Raw genomic sequence first — 27933 nt, forward strand, 5'->3', positions numbered from 1 at the left:
CTTTCTACCACATGCCTCAGACGCCTGCAAGAACGGAGGCCAATGCAGAGTGAAAGAGTCTGCACCCCACTGCCTCTGCCCTCCAGGATGGGGTGGCCCCCGATGCCAACACAGGACCAAGCAGAACAGAGACAACTGCACGGAGCAGAGCGGAGAAGGTGGTTGCCAGGTGAGTTTAGAACACAGAGGTAACAGAATAACAGAGCTGGAAAGGGACCTTGGAGGTCTTCTAGTCCCACCCCCAGCTCAATCAGGAAACCCTATATCATTTCAGACAAATGGTTGTTCAATCTCATCTATCAGGTGGGTGATGGCACCTCAAAATGTTGGGATATGCCTAACTTGACTCTGCCGGTGTGTCATTCCTCCCTTCCCCAAACAAAAGAGAATTCTCTCTAAGATCATTTATATAAAAAGAAATAGTCAATTTGTGTAGTACTAGCAACAGCAATAGCACTTAGACTTATATACTGCTTCTCGGTGCTTTACAGCCCTCTCTAAGTGATTTACAGAGTCAGCCGGTTGCCCCCAACAATCTGGCTTCTCATTTTACCTACCTCAGAAGGGTGGAAGGCTGAGTCAACCTTGAGCCTGGTGAGATTCGAACTGCCAAATTGCAAGCAGCCGATAGTCAGCAGAAGCAGCCTGCAGTACTGCCCTCTAACCCCTGCGCCGCCGTGGCTCCTGCTATGTACTTTATAAAGAAATGTCAAATAATTACAAAAATGACATATAGCTAAAACAAACTCATTTCCAGGGCTCTGGAGGTTGCATGAGAACATAGTCTTCTCGCACAAATTCCGGATGGTTTGAAGGCTGTACAATGAGGCCACCTCATTTTCAGGTGGCCTCCACAACCTCCAAAAATTTTACAAAGGCAATGTCCCATTCACACACAATTTTTTAGAGGCTCTGGAGGCCACGCAAGAGTGCACCCCATTCGCCCACACAGCCTCCACGACCTCCCAAAATTGCATGAGAACATGCTTTTGAAAATAATGGTCGGGTGTGGACGATCGCTGGCCTGTCCCCCAAACAGGATGTTTCACTTCTGACGCATGTGTCATAGTTTTGCCATCACTGTGATAGACCCTTGAAAGTCTCAAGGAGGGAATGCAACCCGGTCAAGGATGGGATTCAAAAATCCCAACAACCGATTCTCTGCCTGGTTGCTGGGTGGGGCATGGCCATGGTGGGCATGGCCTACTGGAACTTCAGGGAGGCTCGTTTTTTGCCCTCCACAGGCTCCAGAGGCTTCCCTCGGGCCTCTGGGAGGGCAAAAATGGCCTCCCCTGAGCTCCAGAGGCCCTCTGGAACCTGGAAACAGGCCCGTTTCTGGACTTCCGGAACTTACAGGAGGGCCATTTTTAACCTTCCCCAGAATCCGGGGGCTTCCCTCAGGCCTCTGGGAGGACAAAATGGCCTCCCCCGAGCTTTGAAGGCCCTCAGGAAGCCGGAAACAGGCCCATTTCTGGACTTCCGGGAGTTCCAGGAGGGCCGTTTTTCACCCTCCCAGACCCTCCACATGGACCCTGCACTTACCTGCATCCAAAACGGGCCATGTGGAGACTCCTGGGAGAGGAGGGGTGGGGTGGGCAAGGCCAGCCAGTCGGTTCAACTACCTGTTTGGCATAACAGATGTAAATTTAACACCCAGTTCGCCCAAACCAGTCCAAACCGGCCGAATCCCACCCCGAACCCTTTTAACCATAGCTGCCCCTCCAGGAATGAGCAGAGAAAATGTCATTGCACGGAAATCCATTCAAGGAGCCTTGACGTTGTTCTGCAAAGCAAGCAGCGGTTTAAAATGCACCTGGTTGGTGGTGTTATACTCAGGGCTGGGTTGCTGGGGGTTCGCAGGGGTTCGGGAGAGCCCCTAGCTAAGATTCTGCACAGTTCAGAGAACCCCCAAATCCCACTCCGGGCTGGCCCCACCCACCCCACCCCTCCCGGGAGTCCCCAGGTGGCCCATTTTGGATGCAGGTAAGTGCAGGGTGCATGCGGAGGCTCAGGGAGGGAGAAAAATGGGCCTCCCAGAAGTTCAGAAAAGCCAGAAACGAGCCCATTTTCAGCTTCCACAGAGTCTCTGGAGCTCAGGGAGGCTGTTTTCACCCTCCTGGAGGCTCGAGGAAAGCCTCCGGAGCCAGGGAGGGCAAAAACTCCCCCCCCCACACATACCATGGAGTAGGAGGCCAACTAGGCCACGCCCACCATGGCCACACTCACCCAACAACCAGGCAGAGAAACCATTGCTAAAATGTTTGAAACTCACCGCTGGTTATACTTGCTCTGCTCCACCCGGGAACATACCCGGTTCCTCGTTTCCAGTCCTTTTTTTTTTTTTAACTTTCTTTCCAGTCGTTTGTGTTGCTCAATTTGGCTTAAATTTTAGGTAAAACGTCTTAATCCTAAGATCAGGTCTACAATGGAACCGAGAGACAAGGGAAACAGACTCCCCTTTGCTGGACGTGTCCTCGGAGAAACTGACCAGGCTTCCGTAAGTGATACTTGAATTGGACTCGTTTGCTTAAATACAGTGGTCCCAGGTCCAGGGTTCTCGGATTTTATTACTACTGAAAGTAGTCCTCGACGTACAGCCACAATTGAGCCCAACGTTTCTGTGGCGAAGTGGTTAAGTAAGTTTTGCTCCATCTTACAACTTTTCTTGCCACCGTTGTTAAGTGAATCACTGCAGTTGTTAGGTTAGTAACACGGTTGTTAACTGAATCTGGCTTCCACATGGACTTTGCTTGTCAGAAGGTTGCAAAAGTGTTGGCATGACACTCCAAGACCTCACAACAGTCATAATATGAGTCAGTTGCCAAGCATCACGCTCTCAGGACTCCAACATGCACCCCCATTCAAATCATAAGTCTCTAGCCGCATCTCTCAGAGTAAAAAAGATTGATTTATTAGGAGTTAACATGTCAGTGTTTCCTCATCGCAGCCAACTCTGATACATCATTCATTTCACCCTTGGCCCTGGCCTTCACCCCACCCCCTCGATATATATTCTCCAATGAGACACATCCATAGCCAAGAGTCCTCAATCATCCTCTCCAGTAATAATCTTGTGCGCCAACAGCTTTGGCTGCCAAGGCGATTATCTGAAGCATTTAAGGAATGCACTGCTTTCCCCCACTCCCTTTCTGCTGGCAACTACAAAGACCAAAGAAGTATTTTTTAGTTGACACATGTGGCCATGGGGATGTGGCAATGGTCGTAAGTGTGAAAAATGGTCATGTGTTGCTTTTTTCACTGACATTGTGACTTTGAATGGTCCCTAAATGAATTGTTGTAAGTTGAGGACTGCAGTGATGAAACTGAGGACTGCAGTGATGAAACTGCTGACCACTCTCTCCTTCCAGTGTCCGCCAACACAAAATTGTCTCAATGGAGGAACCTGTACCAAGACGGCAGACGGTTTTCGATGTTTGTGTCCGCCAGGAACAAAAGGTGAGGGAGAGATTTGTGTAGGCCTGAGCAAAACACACAGAACCAACAGCAACAATTAACCGCCTCCTACAATCAAAGTGACAGAAGGCCTGGCAGGGAGTCAAGCCCCAGGTGGAACACCCCGTATTAAGATAATTTGAGGTAATAAATCCTATGCCCCAAATGGGGCTGGGAATGAGCTGCCACGTCAGCCCAGGAAAAATGGAGTATGTACCCCACACAGTACAAAAGAACCAATGCTTGCAGGATACTCCCCAGAGGGGGATATATATCACTATATAAAATAATATAACTGATAATTGATCTCTTAGGGATATAAGTATTTTGTATCCACCCAGAGTGATTTATTGGAGTGATCAAATGTTTCTCAATGTCAGCCATTTTAAACTGTGTGGACTTCAAACTCCCAAAATTCCCCAGTTGACGAATTCTGGGAGTTGAAGTTCACACAGCTTAAAATGGCTGATGTTGGGAAACACCGTATTAGAGCCGCTCTTTGTGCTTTGATCACACAACTGTGTTGCCAGTTTGGACCCCTACTGTTTCTCCCAGCCCAGCCTCTCATCATTTTAATGAAAAGGACCTTTTGCCTAAAACAAAATGAAAGCTATTGAGGTTGACTGTGTGGGTGAAGAACAGAGGAATCTGACGGTTCTTTTTGTCCTTCCAGGACCCAATTGTCACCTGGATCCCTGCTCTCTAGCCAGCCCGCCCTGCTACTATGGTGGGACCTGTGTGGCTCAGCCTGAGGGGTTTTTGTGCATCTGCCCGCCTGGATATGTGGGAGAAAGGTGTCAGGGGGTGGTGGATGCCTGCTTTTCCCAGCCTTGCCACCGGCCGGGGTCCCAGAGCTGCCAATCTGATGAACATGGTTTCCAGTGTCTCTGCAACCCTGGATATTCAGGTAAGGTGATAGCACTAGAGCAATAGTACTTATACACCGCTTCATAATGCTTTACAGATCTCTCTAAGCAGTTTATAGAGTCAGCACATTCTCCCCAAGAATCTGGGTCCTCATTTTACCAATCTCAGAAGGATAGAACGCTGAGTCAACTTTGAGCCGGTCAGAATTGAACTGCTGGCAGTCGGCAGAATTAGCCGGCAATACTGCATTCTAACCCCCATGCCATCACGGCTCTTAAAAGAAACAGAAGTGAGAGGACTCAGTAACAGGCTCACATTTATGGCCGTTTGCAGTGTCCTGTGGTCACATTTTGCCAAAACTGGCATTTAGCACTTAGCAATAGCACTTAGACTTATATACCACTTCACAGTGCTTTACAGCCCTTTCTAAGCGACTTACAGAGTCAGCACATTGCTCCCATCAATATGGGTCCTCATTTTACCGACCTTGGAAGGATAGAAGGCTGAGTCTACCTTGAGCCAGTAAGGATCGAATTCCTGGCGGTGGGCAGAGCCAGCCTGCGATACGTCTGTCAGGGTTCCAAGTAATGCACCCATAGAAAGTAGAACTCCGAGACAGGCAAATTCCTCAAAGAACAGTTTTATTGGACACATCATATTGGCATGAATGGTGAAAGCCAACTCTGAAAGTTCCCACGGCTTTCACCTAATTAAAAGCTAAATTTTTCCCTTTCTCCCAGTGGTGGTATTCTACTGGTTCAGCCCAGTTTGGACAATCGGGTAATAAAAAATGGCTTCTGTTTAGTTTTGGGAGTGTGGCTCGAAGCTTGTGATTTAATTGGAATAACTGCCGGAATCCTGACGTTAACAACTGCAGCGATTCCCTTCACAACTGTGGCAAGGAAGGTCTTAACTTGGGGAGAACTCCCCTCATAGCTATCTACCTTAGCAACCAAAATTTGGGTTCCATTGTGGTCGTAGGTGGAGAACTACATACAAATCATCAGAAACTGGCCTTGTAGCAGACACTGCTAAGATCAAATTGCCAGAGGTTCAGAAAAAAGGAAGGGACAACGTTAGTAGATTGCAAAGAAGAAACCAACCGAAGTAAAAATGAACACAAACTCTTTGACACTGTGTTTGTTTTTCCCTCCAGGACTTCTGTGTGAATCAATGATTGACAGTTGCCAGTCAAATCCTTGCCTTAATGGTGGAACCTGTAGCGTGCTGCCCAAGAACCCGCTTGAATTCACCTGCCATTGTCCACAGGTATGAATGGGGCTGAGCAAAAAAAAAAAAAAAAAGAAGTAGAATTGAAGAGCAGAAGTTTTTCCAATATTTGAGGGGCTTCCCCAAAGAAGAAGCAGTCAAGCTATTTTCCAAAGCACCCGAAGGCAGGATAAGAAGCAACGGGTAGAAGAAACCTATGAAGGAAAGAACCAAGCTAGAACTATGGAGAGGCAGAGAATAGATGCCAACAGTGAGAACAATTAATCAGTGGAACAACTTGCCTCCAGAAGTTGTAGATGCCCCAACACTGGAGGTTTTCAAGAAGAGTTTGGAAAGCCATTTGCCAAAAATTCATTAAATTTCATGAAAAGGCGGCCTCTTCCTTGTGGCAGCCTTCAAGTATTGGAAGAACGTTATCATGTCACCTCTTTCTCTTCTTTTCACAAGGCCAGATATTCCGGTTCCTGCAATCATTCTTCGTTATAACTTCTAGGCCCCTAAGCAGCTTTGTTGCTCTTCTCTGAACTCTTTCCAAAATCTCAACATGTACTGGGGTGACCCAAACTGGATGCAGTAGTCTAAGTGTGGTCTCTATAAAGAACTACTAACACTTCACATGGTCTTAATTCTATCCCTCTGTTAATTGGCTTTTTTTGACCACACTGATGGCCCATATTTAAGTATTGTCCACTAGGACTCCAAGATCCCTCTTGTAGTTACTACTGTTGAGTCAGGTTTCACCTAGTCTGTACCTGTAGAATAGAATAGAATAACAGAGTTGGAAGAGACCTTGGAGGTCTTCTAGTCCAACCCCCTGCCTAGACAGGAAACCCTACACCACTTCAGACAAATGGTTATCCAACATCTTTTTAAAAACTTCCAGTGTTCGAGCAATCACAACTTCTGGAGGCAAGTGGTTCCTTGCCTCTTGGTTCTAGCTGTCAGAAAATTTCTCCTTAGTTCTAAGTTGCTTCTCTCCTTGATTAGTTTCCACCCATTGCTTCTTGTTGTGACTCCGGAGTTGGAATCTGTTCCGTTGGCAGATGTGAGCTCAAGCGAAGAGGAAATGGCAGTGAATTATGAGCCGGCATTGCTGAGCGATTTGGATTGTAGTCAGGATGAGGAAATGGATTTAACTAGGAGAGACGAACCTGATTTAATAGAGATGTCAGGACCTTCGACCTCCTCTGATTTTTCTCCTCTGGCTGAGCAACAGCCAGGAATAGCTAACCAGGAACACATGCGAGAGTTTTCTAGTGGGGAGGAGTCTTTGGAAAGATCCTGGTTAGATGTGAGAAACAGACGAAGGATGAGGCGTCAATCTCAATTAGGGAGGAGGCGTCGAGCCAGTGACTAATTAAGGAGATTAACACGCCCTCATAGAGGATAAAAGGAAACGGCTTGGCTGGTGAGCTTTGCCAGAAGCAAAGTGATTTATGGGAGTGAACACACGGAGAGAACTCTTTGAGGCTTTGGGATTTATAGCCACATCAGGTTTGCCGGACAGAGTTTGGATTTATTGCTGAGGACTGAAGATACTTCATCGGTCCTCTTGTGAGAGTTTGCTTCTTGGTTTGTGATATTTTGGAACTGCTTGTTTCGTTTTGCCCTCCTGCATTTAAAGGGGAGACATAACAGCTTGTCTTGCCTTCTGGTGCTTTGGAGGATAGCTTGACTCCCTCAACTTTGTGGCAGCCTCTGAGATATTGGAACACTGCTATCATGTCTCCCTTAGTCCTTCTTTTCATCAGACTAGACATAACCAGTTCCAGCAACCGTTCTTTATATGTTTTAGCCTCCAGTCCCCGAATCATCTTTGTTGCTCTTCAATGCACTCTTTCTAGAGTCTTCACATCTTTTTTACATCATGGTGAGCAAAACTGGATGCCATATCTCAAGTGTGGCCTTACCAAGGCCTTATAAAGTGGTATTAAAACTTCACGTGGTCTTGATTCTATCCCTCTGTTAATGCAACCTAGAACTGTGTTGGCTTTTTTTGGCAGCTGCTGTACTTTTGGTTTTTCTTGCCTCTAGGTGTAAGACCTTGCTTTTCTCTACATTAAATTTTCATTTTGAAATTGTTCACTTCATCACCCAGGCAGAGCTTAGGGAACGCTGAGTAAATACAGTAAGTAGATGGGGTGTTCTTTGGATGAATGGGCCAAAGATCTGATCTAGGATAAGGTTGCTTCTTCATCCACCCAAGAGCTAATTGGGAAAAATAATGAGGTGCCACCCAATTGCCGGTGACTTGAATGAAAAGAATCCAGCAAGACTGAGAAAGGATCTCCTCTACCCCAGGGTTATGATGGATCGACTTGTGACCTGCCCGCCCCATCTTGTGGGTCCTCCTACTGCCACAATGGAGGGGTCTGCATTGCCCACCCATCTGGACCTCGATGTCTCTGCATGGAAGGCTTCTCTGGGCCAGACTGCCACCAGCCTCCATGTTCCGCAGCGTCCTGCCCTGCTGCCAATGCCACCTCGCTCTCCAGGTGCCCGTCCTTAGCAGGAGATGCCCACTGTGACCGGATCTGCAGCTCTCCAGAGACCAGCTGGGATGGGGGAGACTGTGCGCTGGGGTTGCTCGATCCTTGGAAGAACTGCCCGAAGCGAGACCTGTGCCAGCGGGTTTTCCGAGATGGCCACTGCCAGTCCCAGTGTGACAACGAGGAGTGCCTGTACGATGGATTTGACTGCGTTCCACAGAAGGAGTGCAAGTGAGTTATCCCCAGATGGTACCATGAATCGGGGGGTTGGTGGGTGGGTAGTGCAGCCAGAAAAGGCTCCCCCCGCCCCCAACATAGTGTCAACCATCCTATTTGGCACCTCCCCAAAAAGTAACTCCTGGCACTTAGGAATTACCAAGGGTAAAACTTTATTGAAAGATCCATTTAGGCACAGCAGAAGCAAAGTCGTAGGGACGCGGTGGCTCAGTGGTTAAGATGCTGAGCTTGTCAGTCAGAAAGGTCGGCAGTTCAGCGGTCCGAATCCCTAGCGCCGTGTAATGGAGTGAGCTCCCGTTACTTGTCCCAGCTTCTGCCAACCTAGCAGTTCGAAAGCATGTAAAAAAAATGCAAGTAGAAAAAATAGGGACCACTTTGGTGGGAAGGTAACAGCGTTCCGTGCGCCTTTGGCATTTAGTCACATGACCACAGAGACATCTTCGGACAGCGCTGGCTCTTCGGCTTTGTAACGGAGATGAGCACTGCCCCCTAGAGTCAGGAACGACTAGCATGTATGTGCGAGGGAACCTTGACCTTGACCTTAGAAGCAAAGTCAGCTCTGAGATTTTCCTGTGAAAACCCACAGAGGTAAAACTCTCTTTTCACCCCCCTGGGCCACCAACAGTTCATTGTCCATCAATCACACTGGGTACTTTTGGTTTGGGAAAACAGTCTGTGCCAGCTGGTAGCTCCAAGAACTGATGCAGGCAACGATGAAAGCAAGTCAGCCTTGACACACAGCAGGAAAGAAATGCGTACCTACCACTTGTGCTGTGTAAAGGTAAAGTTAAAGGTTTCCCTGTCCAGTTGTGTCTGACTCTAGGGCCCAGAACTAATTTCTCTTTCTTGGTTGAGGGAATAGAATAGAATAGAATAGAATAGAATAGAATAGAATAGAATAGAATAGAATAGAATAGAATAGAATAGAATAGAATAGAAGATAACAGATAAAATAGGATAGAATAGAATAGGATAGGATAGGATAGAATAGAATAGAACAGAACAGAATAGAATAGAATAGAATAGAATAGAATAGAATAGAATAGAATAGAATAGAATAACAAATAACAGATAGAATAGAATAACATAACAGAATAGAATAACGGATAACAGAATAGAATAGAATAGAATAGAATAGAATAGAATAGAATAGAATAGAATAGAATAGAATAGAATAGAATAGAATAACAGAAAATAGAATAACAGAATAGAATAGAAGACAAGAGAAGAGAACAGAAGAGAACAGAACAGAACAAAACAGAACAGAACAGAACAACAGATTCTTTATTGGTCAAGTGTGATTGGAGACACAAGGAATTTGTCTTGATGCAAATGCTCTCAGCGTAGATAAAAGAAAAGATACATTTGTAATAAAGAATAAAGAAACCATTAGAGAGCATTGAGCCAGCGTTTTCCAAATACTTTTTCCACAGTCATGTGGCCAGCATGGCTATATGCCAAAGGCTCATCGAATATTATTACCTTCCCACTGAAGTGATAGCACTAGCGCTAGCACTAGCGCTAGCACTTAGACTTATATACCGCTTTGCAGTGCTCCACAGCCCTCTCTAAGCGGTTTATAGAGGCAGCCTGTTTCCCCCAACAATCTGGGTCCTCATTTTACCCACCTGGGAAGGATGGAAGGCCGAGTCAACCTTGAGCCTGGTGAGATTTGAACTGCCAAATTGCAGGCAGCTGGCAGTCAGCAGAAGTAACTTGCAGTACTGCATTCTAACCAATGGTGGGATTCAACCGGTGTAACAGTTGGTTCGGTGAGCAAACTGGTTGTTCGTGCGCACAGTGCGTTTGAAAACAGCTCGAAAACGTACTTTCTACTGCAGCCCCAGTAAGTAAAACAGCTGATTCGTGGCAATCTGGTTTGCCGTGCCTATCAGCTGGGCTTCAAACAAAGGAAATATAGGACAGACAAGTGCAGGGGCGGGTGGGCGGGGCCAACTGATTGCCGGAACTACCGGTTCACCTGAACCGGTCTGTACTGACTGAATCCCACCCCGATTCTAACCACTGTGCCACCGCAGCTGTTGCAGAGGAGGGAATGGAAAGGATGTATTTCTGCCTTTGCCCAGCGCACTCCCCTTTAACGACCCCTTCTCCTCAGCCCTTCCTACACGCGATACTGTCAGGACCGCTTCTCAGACGGACACTGCGACAGAGGCTGCCACTCGGCATCCTGTGGCTGGGATGGTGGGGACTGCGCCTCTTCTGTTCCACCAGCAGAATCCACGTTGGCGCTGGTGGTCCTGCTACCCCGGGAGAGCGTGCCGGAGCTCCTGCGTTCCCTGGTCATCGCCACGCGGGCAGAGCTAAGGATTCAACGGGATCGTCAGCACCGCGAGCGGATTTACCCTTACACAGGGAAGGAAGAGCTGGGGAGCCAGAGCAACTGGACAGGGATTCGGACAAAAGATTTGGCAGAGACCGTCGGGTAGGATGGGCTGTCTTATTTCTCATTGATATCTCTATCCCAGGGGTCTCCAACCTTGGCAACTTTAAGACTTGTGGACTTCAACTCCATTCTTTTAGAGAATAATTGAGGCCACCTAGAGGTTTATCTCTGTCATCCAGGTTGCCTCAATGACTCTCTAAAAGAATGCAAATGACCAGCTGTCTGCAAGGAATATGAATCCTTCCATTCCCCACCATCCAGTCAGAGCCGAAGAAGCTTCTTGGATGAGAAGTGAAACATCTTCAAAGAAAAAACAGAAAGTCCAGTTGCCTGTTTAAAAAAAGCATCTTTGAGACAACCATGACCTGGATGACTGAGAAGCTCCATAGACACTCACATGGATGGTCGATCAAATGACGTCCTTAGGTCCTAGCTAGATGCAATTATCATAAAATTCATTTATGAAACATTTATTTCAGGATTTCATCAGTAATGTATAAAGAGTAATGCTCTTTATAAATAGATAAATCTTTGTAGGGTTTTCCAAATTCTGTAAACTATTGCAAAACTTCATCTATGTGGAGAGAGAGCATTGCATATCAGCATACAGAGATCTTCTCTAAATGGGGGTGAAAACCCCCACAGCTCTGGCTGCTCCAGCTGTTGGAAGGACTGTGATGACCCAGGGCGTGACACAAAAGCAACAAAGTCACAAAAGTAGAGAAAGTCCCTTTAATTCCCCCAATGTCCAGTTATCATTGGCTGGAGGAAAAAACTCTCCCAAGAACAGTTTTTAAAAGGAAGAAATTCAGTCTGAACCCAAAGTAAATATAAATTATAAATAAAACCCAACACAAACCACACTGCAGCAATTAACGAGAGAGGGCAGGATAAGGAATTGCAGAACTCAAAATACAACGAAACACAGTTGGGAGGACTCCAGATAAGAGTTGACAAACAAAGATAATGCACACTTTGCTTCCAGCAAGGTTCTGTGCGCAAACAAATGATGTTTCCCCAGCTGCAGCTAATGGAGGGAATCAGGGCTTTTTTCTCCCCCGTAACCCACGTTGCTCCCTTATTCATTCCTCCCTAAAAGCCCTAGGATGAAGAGGAGGTGGGCCTGGGTCTTCCTCTGACTGCCCAGCCGGACTGTGCCCTTCCCCAGTTTCTTCCACAGCCACCAGAGCCACAATCCCACTCCCTGTCAGCTGTTCCACCTCTCCCTCGGAATCAGATTCCAACAGGGGCATGACAAGGACAGACACCTGGGTGATAGATGGAGGAAGTAATTCCAGGAAAATATAGTCGCTTTACTTATCAGTCTCCTTTGTTTTTTCTTCACTGCAGATATACCGTCTTCCTGGTTGTGGAGGGGAGCTCGTGCCAAGGGCAGTGCCCCACTTCTGCCAAATCTGCCCTGAACCTTTTGGGCTCTTTGATGGCCAAAGAGATTTTGTCATCCTTGATCCCACACCGAGTGGTAGCAGCCTGGCTTGAAGTTATAGAAAACGGTATGTGTGAAAATAATATAAGTTTCTGAGTGTGTGAGAGAGACAGAGACAGAGGGGGAGAGAGAGAGACAGAGGGAGACAGAGACAGAAAGGAGGGGGGAGAGAGAGAGAGAGAGAGAGAGAGATGAAGGGGAGAGAGAGAGAGACAGAGAGGGAGGGGGGAGAGAGAGGGAGAGAGAGAGAGACAGAATGACAGAGACAGAGAGGGAGGGGGACAGGGAGAGGGAGAGGAGAGACAGAGACAGAGACAGAGAGGGAGAAAGGGACAGAGAGAGACAGAGACAGAGAGGGAGGGGGAGAGAGAGACAGAAATGAAGGGGAAGAGAGAGAGACAGAGAGGGAGGGGGAGAGAGAGACAGAGAGGGAGGGGGAGAGAGAGACAGAGAGAGATAGAGATGAAGGGGAGAGAGAGAGACAGAGACAGAGAGGGAGAAAGAGGGAGAAAGGGAGAGAGAGACAGAGATAGAGATGAAGGGGAGAGAGAGAGACAGAGAGACAGAGAGGGAGGGGATAGAGAGAGACAGAGACAGAGAGGGAGAAAGGGAGAGAGAGACAGAGACAGAGAGTGAGGGGATAGAGAGACAGAGAGTGAGGGGAGAGAGAGACAGAGATAGAGATGAAGGGAGAGAGAGAGAGACAGAGAGGGAGAAAGGGAGAGAGAGACAGAGACAGAGAGTGAGGGGGAGAGAGAGACAGAGAGGGAGGGGAGAGAGAGACAGAGAGGGGGGGGAGAGAGAGACAGAGATGAAGGGGAAGAGAGAGAGACAGAGACAGAGAGGGAGAAAGGGGGAGAGAGAGACAGAGAGAGACAGAGACAGAGATGAAGGGAGAGAGAGAGAGGCAGAGAGACAGAGAGGGAGGGGGATAGAGAGAGACAGAGACAGAGAGGGAGAAAGGGGGAGAGAGAGACAGAGACAGAGAGTGAGGGGGAGAGAGAGACAGAGAGGGAGGGGGAGAGAGAGACAGAGATAGAGATGAAGGGAGAGAGAGAGAGACAGAGAGGGAGAAAGGAGAGAGAGACAGAGACAGAGAGTGAGGGGGAGAGAGAGAGACAGAGAGGGAGGGGGAGAGAGAGACAGAGAGGGAGGAGGAGAGAGAGACAGAGATGAAGGGGAAGAGAGAGAGACAGAGACAGAGAGGGAGAAAGGGGGAGAGAGAGACAGAGAGAGACAGAGACAGAGATGAAGGGGGAGAGAGAGAGGCAGAGAGACAGAGAGGGAGGGGGATAGAGAGAGACAGAGACAGAGAGGGAGAAAGGGGGAGAGAGAGACAGAGAGAGAGAGACAGAGACAAAGACAGAGACAGAAAGAGAAGGTGTGGCATCCTCCCCAACACACACGGTGTCTCCTGCGCATTCCTCTCGCACCCTTGTGTACAAGTAGTTCTCGACAGGAGCACAGTTTGAGCCCCAAATTTCTGTTGTTCAGCGAGACATCTGTTAAGTGAATTTTGCCCCATTTTGTGGCCCTTCTTGCCACAGTTGTTAACTGAATCACTGCAGTCGTTAAGTTAGTAACATAGCTGTTAAATGAATCTGACTTTGCTCATCAAGAGGTCGCCGAAGGGGAATCACATGACCCTTGTACATTGCAACCACCATAAATATGAGTCGGTTGCCAAGCATCAAGCCTTCCCTCCTTCTGAGGTGGATGAAACCCAGATTGTTGGGGCCAATAGGTTCTATAAACCGCTTAGAGAGGGCTGTAAAGCACCGTGAAGCAGTATACAAGTCTAAATGCTGAAGGCTATTGCTATCTGAATTTTGATCTCGTGGCCGTGGGGATACTACAGTGGGTTTGAACTCACGGTCTTCTGCCTTTCTAGCGTCTGGCGTCTTAACCACTAGACAAAAGGGTTAGCCACCACTTTGGCTGACCTGTTTTACGACTGTAATGTCTTACGACCATAACAGTTGTATTGTAATTGCAAGCTGAGGACTATCTGTCCGTGTTGTTTCACTGTGGGTGGAAATTCAACGAGGTTATTTCATAGGAAATTCTCAGCCCGTCCCTCAATCCCAAATTCTTGGCTTTAGAAGGAGAAGCTTTGATCATTGAACTAGTGTGAAACGGATGTAAGGTCTGTAGTGTAGATCAGCAGCCCCCAACCTTTGGGGCACCAGGGACCAGTTCTGTGGAGAGATGCTTTTCCCTGGACCGGAGGGGGCCTGGTCAGGGGGTGGCCTTCAAAAAATTTAGCAAGGGGTTCTCTGCCCAGTTGCTGGATGGGCGTGGCCATGGTGGGCATATGGCCTAGTCGGCCTCCTACACCATGGCGGTGTGTGTGTGGTTTTGCACTCTCCAGACTCCAGAGGGTTTCCTTGAGCCTCTGGGAGAGCAAAAATGGCCTCCCTGGGCTCCGGAGGCTCTCTGGAAGCCAGAAACAGGCCCATTTTCGGCCTTGCCCAACTTCCAGGAGGCCTGTTTTTTGCCCTCCCTGAGCCTCTGTGCACTTACCTGCACTTACCTGCATCCAAAACAGGCCATGGAGGGACTCCTGGGAGGGACAGGGTGGGGTGGGCGGGGCCAGCCAGGACTGGGATTTGGGTGTTCTCTGAAGTGCACAGAATCTTAGCCCGAGGACCTCTCAAACCCTACGAACCCCCAGCAGCCCACCCTTGCGCCTGGTTTTGTGTATGGCCTGCATCCTGCAAATGTGTCTTTGCTTGTTTGTGTGGCCCAGTTGCTGGCCTGCCACGGACCGGTGCTGGTCCACAGACTGGGGACTGGGGAGCCCTGATGTAGATGGGTTTAAAAATGGAGGCGACAGGGAAGAGAATGAGATGGATATTTGACCGTCTTCTTTTTCCCTCAACCAGATTCCCAGCCCTCCGTCTCCCATTTCTCTGGGCCCCTCATTTATTGCGTGGGTGTTGGGGCACTCGTGCTAGCTCTGGTGATCTTTATCGGGGTGTGGAGAATCCGTCGACCTCAACATCGGGAGCATGGCTCGCTTTGGCTCCCGCCAGGATTTGCACCCCGCCAAGGCAAGAAGCGTCGCTGTCGGAGAGATCCTGTGGGTGAAGATGCGATCAGACTGAAGTGAGTATTATTGAGAAGTGGATCAGGGTTTTTTGCTTTGAATGGAGCATAGGTAAGTCCTTAGGTTACAACAGCAATTGGGCCCAGAGTAGCCATTGCTAAGTTACACAGTCGTAAAGCATGACATCTCATGACTGCATCGATTAGGAAAAGAAACTCTGGCAGTCCCAGTTGCTGCCGTTAAGGTTGTTAAGCAAGGATATTATGTGACTGTGACTTCCAATTTCCTGTCAGCTTCCCCATTGACTTTGCTTGTTGGAAGCCAGCAGAGAATGTTGGAAATCGTAGTAATACGACCACAACTCATTGCAATGGTTGTAATTGCGAGCAGGATTCCAAGTGTCTTAATCAACAATCATATGACCAGGGGGATGCTACAATAGCTGGAATTCTGAGGACCCTTTGTTTGGCACCATCACAACTTTTAACAGTTGTGAATGAGTGGTCATAATACGAGATCCATGCAGATAATTAAAGTTTCCCTCCAAGTTTGGGTGAGTTTAGAGTTATGTAAAGGTAGTAGTGTCCATAAAGGTATGTGGGAATGATCTTAGAATAACAGACGAAGTAGCAATAGGAATAGCACTTAGACTTATATACCGCTTCACAGTGCTTTTAAGCAGTTTACAGAGTCAGCATATTGCTACCACAATCTGGGTCCTCATTTTACCGATCTTGGAAGGATGGTGGGCTGAGTCAACCTTGAGCCTGGTGAGATTCAAACTGCCAAATTGCAAGTAGCCAGCAGTCAGCAGAAGTAGCCTGCAGTACTGCATTCTAGCCACTGCGCCACCACAGCAGTGGTGCTTCCTAGGGCAGAGACCTCCAAACTTGGCAACTTTAAAACTTGTGGATCAACTCCCAGAATTCCTCAGCCAGAGGAATTCTGGGAGTTTTTGACGACAAGTCTTAAACGTTGCCAAGGTTGGACACCCCTGGCACAGAGAACAATCAAAGAAGACAGACAACAATCAAATCCTGACAATAGCATAGTCTGCAGCTGCATAGTGGGTGGAACAAGAGGTTCAGAAGAGATCCTCCTGAGCTTCTCAGGCTATAAATGAAACAGTAGGAGAATCATAACTTTCAGGCTTGCAAGATTCTATGAAGGAAGCTTTTACAATAAAGTATAAATTAGCTCATCTGATAGGTTTCCTGTTTGGCCTTACCTAGAAATGTAGCTATATTGTGAGGACAGCAGAGAAGATGATAGGAAGCGCTTTTCCTGTCATTCAGGAAACTGCTTATATAAGCGCTATGTGCTTAGAGCTCAAAGCATTGTTGTTAGAGACCCCGCACACCCACTTTACGGTCTGTTTCTGTTGGTCCCATCTGGGAGGAGGTTTCAAAGTATTTCTAGCAAGACTTCCAGATTCTGTAACAGCTTTGTTCCCTATGCCATCCGCCTGGTAAACTTGCAAGATTTGTTTATCTCGCCATGTACATCTATACATTCAAACTAGACCGTGTTGTTACTCCATGTCCTATAATATATGTGGATATATGCATAATTTTGTATTTATATTTATTTATTTATTTATTTAGTCATGTTTATGTAGTGTATATTAGAGGTGGAGACCCTTTGAGAGTTGAATACAATTTTTTTTTATGCAGATTAGTGTATATAATGACAAAGTTATTCTAAATTCTAAGTCTGTCTAATCCCGCGTGGATTTTTTAAAAAATTGCCACAGATCTGCAAATTTCTTTTTGATCTTCCATTCAAGTAATAACTTTTTTTTTTTTTTTTGCAAATCAAATATAAATACATTTACTTCCAATGTTTCTACTTAGCTGAGCAGCCTCCTAAATGGAGGGGGAAAAATGGTTTTTTTTTTCATTTAAAATTAGCCAAATTTGCAGTCTGACTCGCAAATCACAGCCATCCACATGGTTGGACTATTAAGTCCTATAGTAAGCTTGGTCAATATCATCAGGAAAGCATATTTCTGGGGAAGGCAGAACCCAAACCGTTTATATAATAGTGGCAAAACTAAAAATACAATTAATGACTTAATGTTTCTGGTATTTAAAGAAGAAAGTAATTTTTTTTCCTGGGAGGAAGGAAATAGACACCTCATTTCAAATATTTTTTTTAAAAAAACTCATGGGCTTGATGAAGTCTCTCATGCAAGCTTTGTTTACAAGTTTGTATATCTACTTTTTTTGATTCAGATCTGAGCAGCTTCCGCTTAAAAAGTCTCCAGTAACTGTCACAGAAAGGATTTCTAGCATTTGAAGCTGATGCCAGTCAAAGAGAATACTGATTCGGATGAACAAACTGGTTTGGCCCAGATTAAGGTGGCTTCAAATCTTCTAATCCAGGGATCTTCAAACTCGACTTGTGGACTTCAACTCCCAGAATTCCTCCTCCAGTCACGTTAGCTCAGGAATTCTGGGAGCTGAAGTCCACAAGTCTTAAATTAGCCAAGTTTAATATCCTTCTTCTAATCCAATGTCTCTCAACCTTGGCTACTTTAAGACATGTGGACTTCAACTCCCAGAATTCCCCAGCCAGCATGCTGAGTTGAAGAATGGTCCCATTCCATGGATGAAAGCTGACTGAAATATTAGAATTTTTCTTCCAACATTCCACATTGCATCTGCAGATCGCAACCAAATTTAGAGGTCTGTGGAAATCACAGGATGTGGAGAACATTTTTTTGCTTTTGGGGGGATCTATCCATCAGCTTCTGTTGCTCAATTGTCTCCAAGGAAAGCCCGAAACTCTTCCTCCATAACTGCTAAAGAGAAAGTAAGAAAAAGAATATATTCTAAGTCTAACTAAAATGGCTACCGATAGGTCAATTTCGGGCTTGACAGGCTGCCCTTCCTCATTTGAAAAGAAACCCCTGCAATGACATAAAATACACAAAGATTGAAATTAGGTTAAACACAGTCACACAATACACATCTTAACCTCCTCTGCCACCCACAGAATTTGGTTTCGGCTTGTGTGGATATTTTTCATGGAATTTCCCCACCAATTGATCAGCATGTACTTTCCAGCTATTTACCTAAGTCGCTTGTGAAATTGGATAGCCTTTCCAATAAATTAAATATTGTAATGCTCTGTTCTCTGAGAACCATGCTGGCCTTCATAAAACAACCATCTTTCTTCTCACTTTCTCCTGCTCTCCTTACGACATAGGCCAACAAAACTCAGTACTGAGTTTGCAGAAGATCATGATATCTTCTCCAGCCCCCATTTTGATGGGCCTTTGAACTCCAAAGATATACAGGTATTTATGCTGGATGAGGAGGTTGTGGGAAACGTCCATTCCACAGATATTTTTTGGGATTCTCTTTACAATCATCCCTTCTGTGCAGGAGGATCTCGATTCCGTCCCTATCTCAGATCAAGACCGCGTGAGACCGAAGACACAGATGTTGGGGAACGTCACAGTCCCAAGACTGGGGAAGGATACCAGGCCAAAAGCAGCCAGAAATCAAGAGCCAGGTACAAGAAGAAAGCCAATTAATAACGGAGAATATTTGTAGCTCGAGGTTGACACGAGAGGGCCTTGGTGCTCTCTGAGCTTGCTTGTTTTCTTGCAGACGTTTCATTGACCAAACTAGGGAACATCATCAGGGCTAGTAAGGAGTGGGGTTTGCTCTCAGTTTATATTCTAGTGTCTTGTCCTGTCAGTGTTGGTGGGAGTGCTGTTGGAGGCTCTTTGGGTTGGGCTGTTTGCTGTTAGCTTGTTTGCCAGTTCAGCAATCCAAGAAGTAAACAATACCGCAATCAAGGAGTTGAAGTTCCACAAATCTCAAGATTGTCAAGGTTGAGACATTGTCAAGGAGAGAAACAACCTGGAAGTAAGGAGAAACTTCCTAAGAGTGAGGTGAATTAACCAGTGAAATAGTTTGCTTCCAGAAGTTTTGGATGCTTAATCATCACTGGAGGTTTTTTTTTTAAAAAAGGACTGGACAACCACACGAGTCTGAAATGGTATGGGGCCCCCTCGCTTGAGCAGGAGGTTGGACTAGAAACCCCCAATGTCCCTTCCAGCTCTATTCTGATTGGTTGATTGGTTGATTGACACTGCTCTAACCCCTTTGTGATCCAACCTATTGGGTAAACCCAGGGAATTCAGGAACCAAAGGATGAATTGGGCAACCTGAGCGAATATGCCGCAGGCCAAATGTTGTGGCAGCTTTTGCTGATGACGATATAACAAGTCAGCATTTCAGCTATGATTTTATATATCTGACAAAGCCAGCTACATTTGTCATTGTCCTGCTTCCCCCTCCAAAAACCCAAATCGTTATTTATGTTTGAATTATTTTCTTTGTATTTACAATGCAGTATACCAAAGGGGATAAGATCTATAAAACAGGATCACTTTGTTCAATTAGATGAGATCAGATCATATTGTACTTGCTGAGGGGGTGTTGGGTTTGTTTCTTTGTGAGTGTTTAGGAGGGGTGGATCTCAAACTCCATTTTGTTGTTTTTTTTGTGGCTGCTGGCAAAGCTCAGGAAATTGGCAACCGCTGCATTGCATAGTTTCCAAGAACAAATTACGAAGCGTGTGTACTTCAAATAGCCAGACTAACAAATTATTTTGTTCACACCTAAGACTAAGTAATAATACGATTAGATTTTGACTTAGACCCACATGGGAAACAAACCATTGTGGTTTGTAATTTAGGAATAACACGGAAACACCTTGTTAAGGATACAGGTAGTCCTTGATTTACAGCCACAGAATATCTATTGCTGAACAAGGTGTTTGTTAAATCAATCACGGTCAATTTTGTGACATTTTTTGCCTGTTCTTGTTAAAGAAATCACTGAGGTTGTTAAGTGACTCAAGCAGCCATTAAACGAATCTGGTTTCTCCTCATTGATTTTGTTTGTTGGGGAGCCTGTTTTGCCCTATTTCTGCAGTGACTATATGTTGTTGGGGAAAAAAACATAAATTAATAACAAACCATGAACAAACTTGAAAAATGGAAATCCGCAAATCTGAAACAGGTTCATGAGGATCAAATTTTTTAAAAAATAAATGTATATTTATGTATAAAGCAAAATTATAAACACAAAAATTAAATGTATGTATTTAATTTTTGTGTTTATAATTTTGCTTTGAAAAGAAAAAATTAAGACCAAAACCAAGAAGTTACTGCAGAATAAATTGACAATTTTTCACACCTATGACTGTCGCCGCATCCCATGCTCACGTGATCCAAATTCAAACGCCTGGCAACTGGCTCATATTTATGACACAGTCGCAGCGTCCTGAGGTCACGGGAATATTTTTTGCAAACTGCTGACAAGCAAAGTCAATGGGGAAGCCAGATTCACTTAAACAACTGGGTTACTAACTTAACGACGGCGCTGATTCACTGAACAGCCGTGGCAAGAAATGTAAAATGGGGCAAAACTCAACTTAACTAACATTTTATTTTGGAATGAAAACTTTGGGCTCAAATATGGTTCATACGTCGAGAGACAATTCTTGGGAAAGGGAATGTATGAGAAAGAAAAGAATAACATAAGAGGTAGCAGAGGAAAAAGCAGATATCTATTGTTCCCTATAACAATAGAATCAAATTCCTGATTTGGTCTACTTCAAGGGATTGAGATCACATCAGATTAGATCAACAGAATAGAATAACAGAGTTGTAAGGGACCTTGGAGGTCTTCAGGTCCAACCCTCTGCTTAGGCAGGAAACCCTACACCATTACTGTTCTGACCCAACCGGGTTCCAAGAGAGCAAACACAGACAAAGGCAGCTGCCCCCACTTGTTAAGGTTTAATCACGAATTCTGTTCCTTCACAGATAAAAGGCTGCTTCCAACTAATTAGCTCCGACAAGAAAGAGCCTTGCCAAGTTGTTTGTCAAGGCTGCCAAAAGCCCAGAGATAAGAACTAATTTACAAGATTTTCCAAACATGAACTATGATGCCCACGAGGCTGAGCTTCAGAGCTTCTTTGCCTTCTGCAAAGAACGTTTTTTCAAACCTGGCTTTTATCCTCTTGAGGGAGGGGCCATTACCTTGCAGCCTTACTCCCGAGTCGCCTGTGCTGCTGTAACTGCTCTCTCCTACGATCAATCCTGTGTGCACATGCACTTGTCACAGGCTCCTCAGGAACCTCCTCATCGCTGCTGCCAGCCCCCACAATCTCTGAAGGCAGAAGTCCACTCCCTAATGGTCCTGGCCCCTCATCTGAGTCCTCGCTCTCCTCCACCGTCCATACCTGCTGCTGGCTAACCACAACAATTTCAGACAAATGGTTGTCCAATTTCTTCTTAAAAACTTCCAGTGTTGGAGCATCCACAACCTCTGGAGGCAAATTGTTCCAATGATTAATCGTTCTCACTGTCTGGAAATTTCTCCTTAGTTCCAAGGCTGCTTCTCTCCTCGATTAGTTTCCACCAGTTGCTTCTTATCCTGCCCTGAGGTGCTTTGTAGAATAGCTTGACTCCCTCTTCTTTGTGGCAGCCCCTCAGATATTGGAACACTGCTATTGTGTCTCCCCGTGTCTTTCCTTTCATCAGACTAGACATACCCAGTTCCAGCAACTGTTTTTTATATATTTTAGCCTCCAGTCCCCTAATCATCTTTGTTGCTCTTCTCTGCACTCTTTCTGGAGTCTCAACATCTTTTTTGCATCGTGGCGACCACGACTTGATGCAGCATTCCAAGTGTGGTCTTATCAAAGCGTTATAAAGCTTTGCTAACACTTTATGCGATCTTGATTCTATCCCTCTGTTAATGCAGCCTGGAACTGTGTGGGCTTTTTTGGCAGCTGCAGCACACAACTTTTTAAGCGATTGTCCACTAGGACTCCAAGATCCCCCTCACAGTTCTCACTACTGAGGGATCAGAATCAGAATGCTGTCCATCCCAAATCATTCAAAGATTGCCAACCGAGCGGAAATAGGCCAATCCTATCTTCATGTATGCTTCATGTATGCTTTTTATGCTTCCAGTTTGTGGTCTGACTCCACCAATGTCCTTGGCTTGTTCTTCCGGGTTGAAGGTGGAGAGTTCTTGGACAGACAAGCAAATGGAGAACTTCGGAGAAACCCCTCTCCACTTAGCAGCTCGATACTCTCGCGCAGATGCTGCCCGCAGACTCCTGACAGCTGAAGCCGATGTTAATGCCCGGGACCAATGGGGACGAACTCCCTTGCACAGTGCCATAGCAGCTGATGCTCTGGGGGTATTCCAGGTCAGAAAAAGAAAAATTAGGATGAATGTAATATGCAATAGAAAGAAACTTGGTCAGGCTTTCCAGAGTCTGTTGTTATATATACAGGCAGTCCTTGTATAGCCCTAGTTATATATACAGGTAGTCGTTAAATCAGTGATTTAACGACTGATTGAAGTTAGAGTAGAACCCCCAAAGTGGGGGGAACAAGGTCATAAGTACCCCCTAAAGGTAGCTCTGAAGGCTGGACTATTCCTCTCTTGAGCACATGACCACATCTCAGTTGCCTGGCAACTGTCTTGCTTTTACTCGACTGTGATTTACAATGTTTTTGTCAAAAACTGGCATTTACTTCCAGTTTTATGGCCAAAACACCTCACAGTGACCTACGGGTTCTGTCAAGACTGACTCGTACTTTCACCTACATTTTTGATCCACTCACAGTGTGACAGTAACGTGTGTGTGTGTGTGTCAGTGTGTGTAATGCAGGGCGGTCAAACTCGATTTCATTGAGGGCCACACTAGGGTTGTGTTTGATCTCCGGGGGGGCCAGATGTGCGTGACCGGGGTGGGCATAGTCACTTGTATCAGGGGGCACCTGTGGTGGCCTGGGTGGGGCTGGGGGATCCTCCTACAGCTCTCTGAGAGAGAAAATGGAGTCAGGGAGGGCAATGCATAAAGAAAATGGAGGCAGGGAGGGCAGTGCGCAGAGAAAATGGAGGCAGGGAGGGCAGTGCGCAGAGAAAATGGAGCCAGGGAGGACAGTGCGCAGAGAAAATGGAGGTTACAAAGTTGGGCATAATTCATTTAACAACCGTCTGACTTAACAGTGGAAATTCTGCCCTCCACCCCGCCAATTGAGGTCGTAAGTGAAGGACTACCTGTCAATTGATTTGCCACGTAGAATAAATGCCAAAGCAAATAATTTGCTGCAAAATTTCACTGAGAGATTAGTTTGCCGTGCGGCAAGGCCGTTTAGCATTAAAGTTCATCTCCCAAACTTTGTATGTTTGCTCTTTGCTCCTGCATCTCCCTGATGGCGAAATGGCCTCCATCAGATCCTTCTCCGTCAGAGACAGACAGACCTGGATGCTTTGGCAGATGATGGCACCACCCCTCTCATTCTCGCCACACGGCTCGGGGTCGAAAATATGGTGGAAGAACTGGTGGCCAACCATGCGGACATCCATGCCATAGATAAGAGAGGTGAGGTTCACAGGGGGCCTCCAAGATGCTGGCTGAGTTATAAGCCGAGGCAGCGTTAGTGACAAGTCCTCCAGGGAACTGTGGTGGAAAAGACCAAAGGATTGCAATTCTGACTGGAAAAGAGAAATAAACTTGGAAGAAGTACCAGAGAATGATCCGATTGAGGATCTGATCCAGGGGTCCCAAACCCTTGGGCTTCATGCCGGGGGTGGGATTCAAACATTTTAACAACCAGTTCTGTGGGCGTGGCTAAGTCGTTGGGTGGGCGTGGCTTCTATTTATTTTATTTTATTTTGCAGCACCCCTCCCCTTTATTTTTTTGCCTCCTGGGCCTCAGGTAAGCCTCCGGGGGGGGGCGTTTTGGCTCCCAGAAGGCTTCCCTGGGGCCCAGGAAGGCAAAAGATGGAGCGTAGGGAGGGGGGGCGCAGCTTCCCCCACTCACACACCCCTTTTTGCCTCCTGGTCGTCAGGGAAGCTTCCTGGGCGAAGCAGTAAGACAGCTAGGTGGGTCCCGGAACAGCTGATCATCAGAACAGCTGATCATCGGAACAGCTGATCATCAGAACAGCTGATCATCGGAATAGCTGATTGTTGGGAGAGGGGAAAAAGAAATACTTTAAGGATTGATTGGGCAGGGGAGAATGCAGTCAGCGATGTTGTGCATGCGCAATAAAAACTGACTGGGCAGGGAGAGGCGGGCAGAGAGGGGCGGGGCCAGCCAGGGGCACAATTAGCTGGGACTCAGGAGGCACAGAATAGATGGGGGTGGGGCCAGTCAGAGGTGGTATTGGCCGGTTCTCCAAACTACTCAAAATTTCCACTCCTGGTTCTCCAGAACTGGTCAGAATCTACTGAATGCCACCCTCTGCTTTGAAGGTCAACCTCTCTTGGGACACCAGGTTGAGAAAGGTCAGTCAAGGGGCCACGATTTCCCATACTGATACCCTACTTATTATACATTAGAATCCAGGACGGGATTCTAATTTTCCTCAGAATTCCCTAAAGTAATGGAAGGAAAAAATTCAGAGATGGTTTTTGCCCACCGTTATGGAATCAAGTCCAATGTCTATGGAGATTCTCAGCCATCCAGGTCATGGTTGTCCAAAAGGTGCTTTTTTCCAAGAGGCAACTGGACTTTCTGAAGAGTTGAAGAAGCTTCTTGGATGAGAAGCGAAATGTCTTCAAAAAAACCCCCCAGAAAGTCTACTTGCCTCTTGAAAAAAAAGCCCCTTTGGGTGAATCAAGTCCAGTTTCCCACCCACCCTAGATTCAAACTCTTTGCTTCATCCCTGGATTTCTCCTGTCTCCCAGGGAAGAGTGCTCTCCACTGGGCTGCAGCAGTCAACAACGTCCGGGCCTCCCTCATTCTGCTCAGGAACGGAGCTGACAAGGACCTTTTAGACAATCAGGTAATGGGCATTGGCTCACTATCTCACCTGTCTCACTTAGTAGCACGAATTTTGAGCTCCACTGTGGCGGTAAGTCGAGGACTACCTGCATTGACAACGTTTAGCGAAAACGCCATGCAATAAAATTGCTTGAGCTTGAGAGTCAGCAAGTGCATCGTAATTCAAATAATTCATTTATTCCTAACCTGGACTATTGAAGTTGCGTTTGGTCATCAAGGGTGTGAGACGAACAATGGTCCCAAATCATGCAGGCCTCTCTTACTCAGAAAAAGAATAGAATAGAATAGAAAATAATAGAATAGAGTAGAGTAGAGTAGAATAGAATAGAATAGAATAGAATAGAATAGAATAGAATAGAATAGAATAGAATAGAATAGAATAGAATAGGAGCTGGAAGGCACCTTGGAGGTCTTCTAGTCCAGCCCCCTGCTCAAGGAGGAGAACCTATACCAGGGGTGGGATTCTACTAGTTCGCACCTATTCGCTAGAACCAGTTGTTAACATTCTAAGCAGTTCGGCGAACCAGTTGCTAGAAGAAATTACTGGCCTAATCCTGTAAGGAAGGCAGGAAGGAAACATTCTGGTGTTGCTTACAGAAACTGCCTCTCCGTTAACCCTTATTACATTCTTGGCAGGACTAGACCTCCTGTCTCTGGAACTTCTCTGGAATTTTTTTTCCCCTCCTTTGCTGGTGCTTTGCTTGTATGGAGTGACCATACAAAGTTACAGTGGCACTGAAAAAAGTGACTTATGACCATTTTTCCCACTTACAACAGTTGCAGCATCCCCATAGTCATGAGAGGCCAGGCGAGGAAATGCATGTGAGTAATATTGAGTTGGTCATGCCCAGCCAATAACATGACCCCCCAAGCCATGTCCAGCCCATCACCTAAGCCACGTCCACAGAACCGGTAGTTAAAAATTTGAATCCCACCCCTGTCCTATACCATTTCAGACAAATGACTGTCTAGTCCAGTGATGGCGAACCTTTTCGGCCCAAACTAGAACACGTGTGCATGTGCGTGTGCTGGAATGCTAGAAAACCAAAGACCAGCTGGCCGATGCATGCATGCCTGTTTTGGGGGCATTTTGGGATGGTTTTTGGACCATTTTCAGGGCATTTTTGGGCCAAAAATGTCCTGAAAACGGCTCAAAAATGGCTTGGAAACCAGGCTGAAAATGCCCAGAAAACCAACTGAAAAGGACCCCCCAAAACAGCCTGAAAGCAGCACAAAAATGGTCTGAAAATGGCTCAAAAACAGCTTGTTTTTTGGCCAAGGTTTTGGCCATTTCCGGTGCTCTGGCCCCCGTGAAGACCAGATGGCCGGTGTGCCTGTGTGCGCCAGAAACCAGAAGAGCAGCTGGCAATAGCACGTGTGCCCACTGGGAGGGCTCTGCGTGCCACTTCTAGCACGCGTGCCATAGGTTCGCCATCACGGGTCCAGTCTCTTCTTAAAAACCTCCAGTGATGAAGCCTCTACAACTTCTGATGGCAAAGCTGTTCCATTGGTTAATTGTCCTAACCGTTAAGTTTCTCCTTAATTCCAGGTTGCTTTGCTGTTTGATTAGTTTCCAATCATTATTTCTTGTCTTGCCCTCTGGTGCTTTGGAGAACAATTTGACCCCCTCTTCTTTGTGGCAGACCCACAAATACTGAAAAACTGCTATCATGTCACCCCTAATTCTTCTTTGTCCCATTTCCCTCTCTGTCTGCAGGCCCAGACCCCTCTGTTCCTGGCTGCCCGTGAGGGAAGCTATCAAGTGGCCTGTCTTCTCCTACAACACGGTGCCAAGCCAAACCTACGGAACCATTCAGGTCGCCTCCCCAAAGACGTGGCCCTGGAGCGTTTGCACCACGACATCCTCTCTCTCCTGGAGAGATCCTGCCTTCCTCCTGGGACTGGCCAGCTTTCCCCACACAGGCCTCGCCCACAGCCTTCCTCCAAATTGCACAGGTGGCCATACCCGCCCAAGCCTTCCCAGCTAGCTCCAGTTCCAGAGAACGAGGGACCTTTTAAGGAGGCTACCCCACCAGAAGAGGCCATGGGGCAGGCAGTGGAGTGAATCCTCACCCCCTGCGTGAGGAGCCCTGTGGGTCAGCAATGACAGCTTTGGCCAAGGACGTAGCTTTCCCCAGCGAAATTTGCAGGACAGTGGCTGGGATTGGTGGAGTATCCAAGGGCAGTGTGGAGAAATGAAGACATTTCAGCAAGTGACCTCAAAAGATCTCCAGATGTTTCTGCTGTCACATGTGATGCAACATGGCTTGGATCTTAAGGTCATCTTTCAAAACCTGATGCCTATCATCCCACCTTGTTAGATCTTCCCCAGAACATCTTCCAGATGTGTTGTCCTGGCAAGTAGGATTTCAACCCATCTGGCAAGGAGAATGGGAAAGACCATCGTACAGCCATTGACTTGAAAGGAAGTCTCTTCAAACTCATTGAGACTTACTCGGCTGTCTTCCTACAGCTGTCTTCAGAGTTGGCCTCTCTGCAGGGAAGGATTGAATAACCTGGCAATTTAGGCTGCTGAGAATACTATAAGCTGAAGTCCAATATATATATATGGAGGTCATGAAAAGCAGGTGTGGGATGGGAACGGATAATCCTAAAATGGAAGGTTTCATCAAACCTTCCACCGTTTTCCTGATTTGTTAATTCCACCGTGTAGTGTTTTGCAATTCAGCTCACCTTCCACTGAGAACGTGTCAGGTGTACTTCTCTAAAGAATGGAATATTGTTACCGATTATACTCATTGTGCAAAAGCCCACAGATATGAAGTAAAGTTATAACTTCCTCCAAACTGAATTCAGTTCCTGGTGATTTCATTTGTATAAAGATTCCTTAGGTGGACACTTTCACCTTAGGTGGGAGTTTTTACCTGTTTTCATAGTAATAACTACACCATCTCC

The 27933-nt window shown here is 46.4% G+C and overlaps 1 protein-coding gene across 1 annotated transcript; it reads left to right on the plus strand.

Annotated features, from left to right (window-relative positions):
• NOTCH4 (notch receptor 4) lies at positions 1-27829 on the plus strand. Its single transcript, XM_087928497.1, has 15 exons — positions 1-169; positions 2393-2497; positions 3369-3456; positions 4127-4360; positions 5477-5589; positions 7852-8270; positions 10396-10722; positions 12034-12197; positions 15016-15238; positions 18390-18480; positions 18569-18698; positions 22183-22424; positions 23462-23609; positions 24921-25018; positions 26735-27829. The coding sequence occupies exons 2-15, from the start codon at positions 2426-2428 to the stop codon at positions 27080-27082; spliced, it is 2697 nt and encodes an 898-aa protein (XP_087784623.1). The 5' UTR covers positions 1-169; positions 2393-2425; the 3' UTR covers positions 27083-27829.
• The last annotated feature ends 104 nt before the right edge of the window (positions 27830-27933 follow it).

This window comes from Pseudonaja textilis, chromosome 2, assembly GCF_049901715.1.
Source record: "Pseudonaja textilis isolate UNSWEBS1 chromosome 2, rPseTex1.2, whole genome shotgun sequence".
Classification (NCBI taxonomy): domain Eukaryota; kingdom Metazoa; phylum Chordata; class Lepidosauria; order Squamata; family Elapidae; genus Pseudonaja; species Pseudonaja textilis.

Coding starts and splice junctions, on each gene's coding strand:
- NOTCH4 (XM_087928497.1), top strand. CDS start 2,426: ATGGAACCGAGAGACAAGGGAAACAGACTCCCCTTTGCTGGACGTGTC. Junction 3,457..4,126: donor GTGTCCGCCAGGAACAAAAG/GTGAGGGAGAGA, acceptor TTGTCCTTCCAG/GACCCAATTGTCACCTGGAT. Junction 10,723..12,033: donor GATTTGGCAGAGACCGTCGG/GTAGGATGGGCT, acceptor TCTTCACTGCAG/ATATACCGTCTTCCTGGTTG.